Source organism: Pholis gunnellus, assembly GCF_910591455.1.
Source record: "Pholis gunnellus genome assembly, chromosome: 17".
NCBI lineage: Eukaryota > Metazoa > Chordata > Actinopteri > Perciformes > Pholidae > Pholis > Pholis gunnellus.
The window spans coordinates 279,290-290,321 of NC_136544.1; the positions used below are offsets into that span (position 1 = coordinate 279,290).

General features: G+C 43.4%; 1 protein-coding gene across 1 annotated transcript; it reads right to left on the reverse strand.

The window, feature by feature from the left end:
- Nucleotides 1-52: 52 nt before the first annotated feature.
- LOC306709188 (uncharacterized protein) lies at nt 53-10,787 on the reverse strand (the record flags this gene model as incomplete). Its single annotated transcript, XM_079177251.1, has 3 exons — nt 10,404-10,787; nt 266-355; nt 53-141 (listed from the first exon to the last, which is right to left on the reverse strand). Coding segments are annotated over exons 1-3 (336 nt in total), but the record flags the coding sequence as incomplete, so codon positions are not given.
- Nucleotides 10,788-11,032: the final 245 nt, after the last annotated feature.

Consider the following 11,032-nt stretch of genomic DNA (forward strand, 5'->3'; position numbering starts at 1 on the left):
CCGCCGCCGCCGCCGCCGCCGCCGCCGCCGCCGCCGCCGCCGCCGCCGCCGCGCCCCCAGACAGAGACCCCACCCTGGGCTCGGTCCGCAGATCCACTGGGCCTCCTCCTCCTCCTCCTGGGCCTTCTCCTGGACCCCCACCTGGAAAAAAAAGACGAGAGGTCGTCTTTATTTATCCTGATTACGTTGTTCTATTTGCTTACTTCACTTTGTGTTCTTATATCGGTGGAGTTCCCCTTTAAGTAACTCTTGACTCCCTACTCACCTCCTTCTCCGCCTCCTCCTTCTCTCTGCTCGCCTGCTGTTCCTACTGGGCTCTGCATGCCCGATGGGAGGCTGCTCTTCACCTCCACCACTGTGGGACGGACAAACAGAGAGAGAAACAGACCGATTGATTAGTCCGGAAAATGTTGTCAGACTCGATACACACACACAGAGGCAGTTCCCGTTTCATTCAGATGAGCTGTCACAGCGTTGTAAAAGAAGAAGAACCCAACGTGCTGCCAACCTAAAAATAGCCACAAGACGAACATTAGCCTAGCATCGATTTAGATTCACCCAAGTGTTACTATTAGCAACACTCGGCTTTAGCCTATCCAATATTCAGCGTGGCTATGGTAAACCAGGTGGCAACCCCCGCTTCTAAAAAAAGTGACACCAATTAGTGATGGGCGGTATACCGGTTTCAATTTCCCGTACGATATGAATTTCCACATACCATCATACCGGTGCATAGCCAGAATACTGTTGACAGTCTTCAACAGGCTGCTAAAGATGATGTTCACTAACAAAAACATTGGCAATGGAGCTAGTTATCTTATCTGTATTGAGACGGACCCCTAGTCATGGTCGTAACTTTATAACTTTATAACAATCAACAACCCACAACTAACGCTCTTTAACAGAGCAAAACACCAAGACACAACAGTCTGTGACACATAAACAATTTGTAACACTAATAATTGTACATTTATAAAATTTCACCGCCGAACTGCATGCTGGGTACAGCTCACTCGCCTGCTAGCACAACAGTCTGCTAACAGCTGGGAGAGGCTCCGTCCTCCAGTAACGTTACATTACAGAACAGCGATGCAGGATAAACATAGACAGACCGGAGATGCACCGATAGAGTTTGACACATATGCAACGCTGATTACGTGTAATATGTGTGGTATTTGTTATAAATGTACGTTGGTACGTAAAGGGTGATACGAAGCTGTACTTGGAGGGGCTTAGGACCCAGGGGAATGTAGGTGAAGGAAACCGAAAGAGACGGAAGACACGCCACACAAACAGCTGTTCACCGCTCGTCACGATCCTGTAGAACAGATTCTCAACTGGTGGGTCGTCGCGGACCCGTTTTCAGTGGGTCGCGGGCCTTTGCCTTAAAGCAGCGGAGTTATTCACGCTCCTTTCTAGCATTTAAGGCACTTGTTCAGCGGCGCAGGAAAAACACAGGCCAATGCGTTGTAAATCACGTCACGTGATGCAGTTTAGCCAATCAAATAAGGGTCTTCTGATACGTTTCCTTACTCCAGTGAGATGTACCCACACCGTGTTACAGGGAGGGGAGACAAGAAAAGACATCATAGAGCAGAACTCATGGGAATCTATATGTGAAAGTCAAAATATCTGTAATTGATTTTAACAATTTAAATTGCTAAAAAGACTGCATTCCCAAACCAGTGCTGCGGAAACATTGAGATAAAAGTGTTTCTTTTCCGCACACTTGAACTTATGGTGAGGTGTATGAGTTTGAAAAGAATACCGTGACATACCGTGGTACCGCCAGAGTTGTGCAAAATACCGTGATACACATTTTTGGTCATACCGCCCAGCACTAACACCAATGCAGAAGTGCCTTAAACCTGCATTCTCTCCACTGACCACCAGGGGGCGACTCCTCTGGTTGCAAAAAGTCTCTGAGAAAATGACTCTACTTCTCTCTTGATTTATTACCTCAGTAAACATTGTAAACATGAGTTTATGGTCTCAATCTCTAGTTTCAAGTCTTCTTCAATACAGCATGATGTTCATTTAATAAATGATGGTCCATTATAGTCAAACAGACCATAAAGTGAAGTATGTTTTAGGGCGGGGCTACCTTGTGATTGACAAGGCTATTGGCTACCAGAGCCATATACAGTGTCTCTACATTACTCCGTCACTCCTCCACAGTCCAAATATGGTCAGTTCTCTTCCCTGGTTGCAAAAAAGATGGCGACCGCTAAAGAGCCAAATTTCAGGCTTGAAAACCGCTGTCCACAAACCAATGGGTGATGTCACGACGACTTCGTCCACTTCTATTATGCAGTCTATGGGCTAATCTAGTGGTTCTCAAAGTGGGGTCAGTGGCACACTGTCAGGGGGTTTGCAAAATAATTTGCTATGAATTATAAAATTGCTCTGTATCATTAAAACTGTGTCCATCTACCATTTGCACCAACAAAACAAGCATATAGTCTCCATTACTCCCACTCATGTTAGCTTTGGACCAATAGAAGCTTGTGATTGTGACACGTAGCAGTAAGTTCAATATTTTTAAGTTGAAGCACTTACAGAATGTCAGCTGCAGACGGGTTAGTTTAAACATCTGGATTTATTAGGACTATGCTGGTCCTGCTACTGTTCATTTTTCTGAAAGCTTTTAAGATAAATTACCTGAAATGTGGGCTATAAATGCTGTCAAGATGAGTCCAAATGCAATATAAATAAAAACAACCTCTTTTTAAAGTGGCAATCTCGGATTCTCATTCCGATAAATGTCTGTTTAGTCACTTATCTATTGCTGGAGGAGGTAACACAATGGTGAGGAAAGCATTGCAAGATTTATATATTTGCAGTATTACCAACTGTGGCGACATGCCCGGGGAAAAAATGCTGTATTACAGTTTTCTTTGAACTATGCACCCAATTCTGAGAAATAGCATGTTTGTATGGAATTTTTCGGAAGCAGCCCAAGACTTCAGACTGCAATACTCCATTGTTTTCATTCAAATACAAATTGGGACTGAAATCTTAAGGATCGACGCTTTAAAAAGGTACACAAGTTGCATATTTCCTGTGGGACTAATAAAAGATTATATTAATGCATCTTATCAGAACATGATTCAAATTGAAATGTCTGTCCGTTCATCACCATGAAGTATTACGGTTGGTAAGTTTTATAATACGAGTAGTTCTAATTGCATGCTAGTAAACATACGCATAATATGTGTTATGAAGAGAGGGGGGGTCTTTGTGAAATGTTCTCCTCTTTAAGGGTCCCTGGCCCAAAGAAGTTAGAGAGCCACGGGGCTAAAGGACACTGTGGTCAATGTTAACATGTGCCAGAGAAGCCTGCTGTCATCTGTAGCTGAAAGAAAGAAAAAAAAAGAAGAAGAAGAATTACAGGATCAGCCCAGCACTGATCAGATATGAGTGTAATAAGAAACGTTAAAACTTTAAACATGCACGTCTCTCCCTCGGTGTTGTGCCGTCTGGTGTTGATCTGGATTTGGGTGCCGACACTTGAGCTAATCAGCGTGACGAATTGAAAGGGATTTCCTGCAGTGGGCGCCAGAGCACCGCTGGTTGACCTTTTGGAGCTCGTGAAACGAAAAGATGCGGGAAAGACGCGATCGTTTCAAATCTTCATCGACTTTATTGAAGCTTTCGACCCATGAAGTGGAGCGTTTCGGGGGGCGGGGACTCCTGCTTTTGTGTGGACACCTGGAGGTTAAGTGGGTGTATTTGGTAGACAGTGAATTAAAAACAAATACGGTATTTATTGCATTTATATATAAAATTTTTTTAAAAAATCATTAATTTTGTCTTCATCACGCACACTTTTTCCATCTAACTTTATGAAGGTGATAGTTTCTTTGTTGCACCACACAAAACACTGTCTCTTCAGTGGACGTTTAAATCCACACAATTATAATATTATAATTTCGATTTTTATCGATAGCCACATTTTTCAATCTCTACAAAGCTCTATTTTTCCCCGCTCAGATTTTTGTTACAAAATAAAAAATGCATATAGGATAAGATAAGAAGATAAGAGAGAAATGCATTAATCCCGAAGGAAATTCTTGTGCCAGAGTTTCAAGATTTCAACAGAAGAATAGCAAAAATATAAACACATATGAACAATAGAAAAACAATTATTAAGTGTAAAAGAAATAATACTGACACCATTGCAAAATAGAACACAATAGCAATAAGAGTACGGTCAAATAAAGTAAAAAATTAAACTACAATACAAAAAGTTAAATACAACAACAAAGAAGAGTAAAAAATATAAAGCGGATAAGAAGTGATACTAACACCAGTGCCTGATGGAATCGAATATAGAAAAGTAATATTGAGCATGATGTTGGATGGAAACACACTTTCTGTGTGCAGTTGTTTAGCTTTTTATGGCATCAGTGTATGCGTAGCTACAATGCTAGCACTCAGATAGGAAGCTCCCATATCAGCTTAGCTGCAACATGATAGCACGCTGCCTGATAGACAGACGGGGGAGGGGGAGATAGATGTGTGTGTGTGTGTGTGTGTGTGTGTGTGGGGGTTCTTGGAATCCCATCGATGTGCCCTTGAGCAGGGCAGTGACCCCGACCTGTGCTGACCGACTACGCTCTCCTGGCCTCGGCTGACCAATCCCCCCCCCCCTGCTATTAGATCAGTGTTGGGATGTCAGGAGGATGTTACCCGTCTGCTCGCCAAGGAGGAAATCCAATCAGGAATTACCTACTGTGTAGTCCGACCTATGACCTTTACATACCGAGGCATCCTGTTGCTTTTGCGCATCCCTTTACTTTCTGCTCCTGCGTCCCACGTGGGTCCAAAAGCCGATCAAAACATCGACACCCACAATTAGGCCGAGCTCATTAGCCCCATGAGGGGAGGATCGTGACGACAATCTGACCTCTGACCTCAGAGAGAGAAGCAAATCGAATCCTCCGTCACAGCTTATTTTTGGTTATATCGTGCAGAATGAAGTGACTACGTTCCTCTTACTTACACACACACACACACGTTCGGCAAAGCAGCACAGTTTTTTTTTCTTTTCGTAACCGTTCGGTTGGTCCAGCCACTGCGGCCGTTTCCAGAAAGAAAAGTTGTTAAAAAGTCCTAAAACTGAGAGCCGAGGATAAATAAGTCAGTGTGCGTGTGTGTGTGTATGTGTGTGTGTATTTGTGTGTGCGTGTGCGCGTGTTTGTGTCTGTGTGCAGCCACTCACATCTAAATTACCTAAACAAATATTCTGGTGTTTCACTGTGACGCACGTGTCTCCCCTTTCCACTACAGCACACACACTGTCCCTATGTGTGTGTGTGTGTGTGTGTGTGTGTGTACATGCGCGCAACGGTCCGTTTTGGCAAGAGAGCAGCATTCCACAGCAGCCAGCGTCTGACGTCAAACCGAATACATTTATAGTCTGGTAAACACACGCACACACACACACACACACGCACTTGACGCGCAGTCTGACAAAGAGGCAAGGTTTCAGTCAATCATGTCGGGATCTAACAGACTGAAGCTCGCTGCAGTTACACAGCCAGTGAATCCTGGTACAAACAGATTGTATTATTCCGTTGGTGCTAATATGACTCAAAACTCAAAATCATGACGCTTTTTCGCATAGTTAGCTAAAACTGATGAAGAATAATAAGGAAGCAGAGATTTTATATATATATATATATATCAGTGGCGGGCTGTGCATTTCTTACCTGGGCCTTCACTGCTGAAATACCACCTTATAACCACATGATGGTGCCACAGCTGGGGTTATTATTTCTTGGGCTGCAATTATATAACGTTACGTATTCGTATTAAACCGTTCAGTACGAGGCTTACAAACCGAACAATACGTTTGAATAATACTAGTGCATTTGGAAAATACAAAAGCTTAAATTGTAGGAAATATAATGTTTTCTGCGCTAATGCTGACGTAGCTGTAGGCCAGCAGGCCGCTCTGGTGCGTCTAAGAATCTCAAATTGAAGATCTGATTGGTTGAAGACTATGCCAATCAACAATATCGTCCCATTCACTTAAACTGCACATGGAGGCACTGGGTGAGTCTGCAGGCCTGGGGCCTCTCTTCTTACCTAGAGACACAGAGGTGGGGGGTGCTACTCGCAGGAGAGCGAATGTTGCATCGTGCGCGCGGATCGGGGCGGAACACCGCTGTGCGTGATACAGAGAGCAGGGGAATTGTAAACGCGCGACCATGTAGTGACAGACGTGACATGCCGGCGTGTAAATAAATTAAGCACAAGTACTCGTCCTTCAAGCTCCCGTCTCTCTACTCTTCTACTTCTACAGGGTGCGCGCATGACAGCTCTCATCTCGTTCGCCCCCTGGTGGTTGGCTGACTGTTAATTGAGGAAGCGCTTGATTTGATATGTAGCAGAGCACGCATTTTAAACGTCAATATTGCAGACGATCATGCTCATTTAATCGCGGCAGCCAAAATCGTGATCGCGATTAAAATTCGATTAATAGTGCAGCCCTACTGACGGCCCACCACTGATATGTACACTACCGTTCAAAAGTTTGGGGTCACTTAGAAATGTCCTTATTTCTCAAAGAAAAGCACTGTTTCTTTCAATGAAGATAACATTAAATTAATCAGAAATACACTCTATACATTGTTAATGTGGTTAATGACTATTCTAGGTGGAAACGTCTGGTTTTTAATGAAATATCTACATAGGAGTATCTGGAGCATCACATTTGTGGGTTCGATTATACTCTCAACATGGCCAGAAAAGGAGTCTATTCTTATTCTTAGAAATGAAGCTATTCCATGCGAGAAATTGCGAAGAAACTGAAAATTGACACGAAATTGTCTGGGTGACCCCAAACTTTTGAACGGTAGTGTATATATATATATATATATGTGGACTTCCTCCTTGAACTGCTACCAACACTTCTGCAACAATCATTTCTATTTCTAATCAATTTGCCAATTGCAGTCTTGATTAATCGATCGATCGTTTGGTAAAATGTGTGAGAACGGTGACAAAAAAACAATAAATGGCGAGGCAATCAAAGCGCTTGTTTTGTACTAACAACTAACATTTCGAAACCTGCAGCGGTGCTCTGTGCTGAATGTTAACGACAGCATGCTAATATGCTCACTGTGACAGTGCCAAAGTTCTAGCGTTTGCCGACTAGCAGCAAACACAAAGTGTTCTTAGATTACCAAGAAAACGTTATTTACAGAACAATATCCTAGTGTGCATGGTTACTTGCATCGAGTATGTTTTCCCTGAACGACAGTCCAAAGCTACATATTAAATTTACTGCTATGTGAAAACCAGCAGTGGCAGAACGCGTCACCGGCGACGGACCCCAGTTGACTCCCCGTTTGCAGCTCCGTCCAACACTTTCAGCAACTTATTTTTTTATTTTCAAACTTCTGCCTTAGAAAGCCTGCTTTAAAGCGACTGAAGTTTGCTGGTTCACTCACTACCGTCTGAAGCCTCCTACACGGGAAGCATTTTATGGGTCCGCTAAGTTTGGAATACACTCAAGAAGAAGAAGTTAACAACCAGAAAAAAAGGAAAGCGGTCCACCTAAAAACGCTGAAACTGATCTCAGCAATGAACTAAGCCAGGAAGATTGGAGCTTAACAAAAACACAATTGGTCTAGCAGCCAACCGGATGTCGTTTTAACCTAAATCTTGACTTTGCTTTTTTATCCGTTTCTTCTGATTACGTTAACCATGTATAGCCATCGTCTGACTGTCACAAAGATGCTACACCGAGTGCTGGTTGTGAAAACCTGGTTCATAAAGACAGAAGACAGAGGTGTGTAGGTTGATGTCCAGTTCGGAGGACTTTTCACTCTTTGTACCCCCTTTTCTCTGATCTCACACAGCTGCTGCTGGGAGGTATTTCTGGAAACCAATATTCGTCTTTTCACTTCTCTCTCTCTCTCTCTCTCTCTCTCTCTCTCTCTCTCTCTCTCTCTCTCTCTCTCTCTCTCTCTCTCTCCGTCCCCCCGCCCCCCTTGTCTTGTTCGGTCTGCGTCACCAAAAGAAAATAGACACTATGACATCAGCCCTGCAAAACACTAAAAAAAGCCAGATGAGGGAGAGAGAGAGAGAGAGAGAGAGAGAGAGAGAGAGAGAGAGAGAGAGAGAGAGAGAGAGAGAGAGAGAGAGAGGCAAAAATAGTATAATGGCCGTGTGTACTTTCGACAAATTAGAAGCTTAGAGAGGGAGAGAGAGAGGGGGGAGTCACATGGGTGGCGTTGCCATAGGGACTGCTGGGTGGGTCAGAAGTATTATGGGCTGGCAGACTGTAGGTCATCCAAAGAGGATGCCGTCTGTGGTGTTATACACTGGGCTTCTAGTCGCTGGCCGTTTATTTTTATTTCTTTTGGAGCCAAGCAATCGAATCAGTGCGTGTGCTCTCGCCGGCGTCACGTTAAACGCATAAGCCTGTTAAAGTCTGAACACAAACACACACAAAAAAAAAAGAAGATTAGCGCGGAAGTACGTCCTGCTTAGAACTTAACAACCTGCTGGTTCGAGCACAGGGCTCACCTCGCTTTGACAGCCGAGACCCGTTGAATACCGACAAAAAGACATTGGTCTCTCTTTGCTCCCACTCTTAGATGTGCGTTCAGTATTGGAGCCATCACTTAAATGGGACTAAAATGGATGAAAAGTAAAGATAACAGTAGTGTCCTCGCGCTCTCCGTGTTTAAAAAACCCTCTTCTTCAAAAAGGTTCCCAAACAAAGGTCATCCCTGCAAAGTTCCATCCACGCTGCCTACACCGACACGGAGCTGTGGATGGAACTTTGCAGGGGAATCACGAGAGAGTGTGATTTATGGAACAGCGCCCGTGGCATTCGCGCTCCTAAAAAATGTAAAAAGTGAAGAGGAGACGTTACTGTGCTTTGCCTTGAAAGTCTTGAGTGATTCCTTGATATGCCTTTCTGTTGCATTTATATTTGGAATTAGAAATTATTGAGTTCTTTTCTTTGTATGTCCACAGGGTTTGTAAATAGATGAGTGGGTCAGTAAATATACATAGTATCATGAGATTTTTGAGATGGAATTTTGTGGCTATTAATGTTATTATTCTTTCATATTCATGCTTTTAGCTTTGGAACTACATTTCCTATAATAAAGGGGTTTTAGGGGATGTAAACAGGAAGTATTCTGTTGCCTTGGAGTCAGTGAGTCAGCTGTGGGCTACAACTTTTTTTCAATTTTGTTAAATTTGTTGACATTTTGGTAAATTGGCAGGAAAATACTCATCTGCAAATATTTTGCATCAAAACTATTCATACCGGCGTTGATGGGAATTTGCGACATTGTGAAGACTTTTTCAATAAGACAGTTTGAAGAGGTTGGCGTAGGCAGAGGACCAACTACAGGGACCCTACTGACCCAGAGCAGTGTCTGGCGGTCTGACGTCAATTGTTGCACAGCCTAAAGCTACTGTGGGCTATTTTATTGAGTGAATTTAGAGTTCCCTCTGATAAACAGTAACGCTGTGTTTATGTCAAGGGCTTTTATTGTGAAAGGCAAGAGCAGAAGGAGTGCATCTGGTCTGCGCTGCCTTTGTCAAGGCTGAAAAGAATAATAAAGTTTGTTGCCTCAGTTCGGACTACGGTGTGTGTTGTTGTCTACTGTAGCGTATGTTTTTAATAAGTCTGTTACGCACAACGTGATTGGTTGATTGGTCGCGGTGCGAAAGCTGCAAAAAATCAACCTTATTTCGAAAAAACAATTAAGCTGTTTTTTGCTGCGTAATATTCGCAGTCTGTATTAAAGTACTCATTACGAAAATAACAGATTAGAAAAAACATATCAAAATAAAATACATTTTAATCGCACAAAAAAAAACGCACACGGTGCAAAATTGCGTTAAGCTATTATCGATTCCTGTTTGCCAATGATTATACGGACAGCTATCACTTGATTACTTTGACACTGAAGAAAAATGTATGATTCTCAGGCAAGTCCTCAGCAGATTCATAGAAGCTTATGGACATCAGAGGTGATGATATCCACGGAAAGTGGATATCAAGAAAACGTGTGTGAACATTGACTGAGTTATGACTCTGAGAAGCAGCACAAACTGTGAAGCAAAAGGCAGCAATGGTTGCCTCAAACGGCTGGCCGTGTTGATAAAACCATGATAACTAACTTCCCGCTGTGTTTAGAACACCCGAACACACCTGACAGCTTCTATGATCCACCAACACATAGTATGGAAAGGGTAGCAAAAGCCTTTCCTTTGAAAAAAACAACAACAAACAAACTAATCACCAGACGTTATAAATGACACTTTTCACATTCAAAACCTTTAGTCTGATGCCCCATCAAAACCTCCAGCACACAGCAGCCCCCCCTTCCCCTCCCCACCTTCTCCTTTCCCAGATGATGACTCACCGGCGGTGGGCATGGCCGTGCTGGAGCCCCGGTTGCCACTCAGGAGCTCCAGAGGCTGGTGGTGGCTGTCTGTGCTGGCAGAGGAAAAACAGGACTCCGTCTCATAGATGGTCTGCAACATGGCGCACAATCCTGACACCGTGGGATGCAACAGCATGCCAATACGAGAGGCGGTGCTCGATTTTTGTCACAAACGAGAGAGAAAAAAGGCCCAGTCAGTTCGTCTTCCGAGGTATCGGCATGGTTCAGTTTAGGATTCAGGGCGCTAGAGACGGTGGGGAAGGGGGGACACAAACGTTGAAAGATGCTTTCAAAAGGTATTAAATCGTGGATTACTCGTTCCAGGATGGAATAAATAATCGGTTACTTCGAAACTGAAAACGAAAAATGTTTTGTGCTTCTATTGCAAAACGATCTGAATGAAAAAGCACCACGAATTCCATCAACTCCCCCCCATAAAACTCCTCTGTGCTTTTATTGTGTAATCCAGCAAACATATCCTGTTCAGGCTGCAGTCTCAGTGGGGTTTTTGCAGGTAGCCTCTGCCTTTCATTTCTTCTTTAAAATCCTTTCTTTTAATCTTGCAGCCCCGGCTGCAGGTCCAAATAAATCCCCCTTCCTCCTCTGCT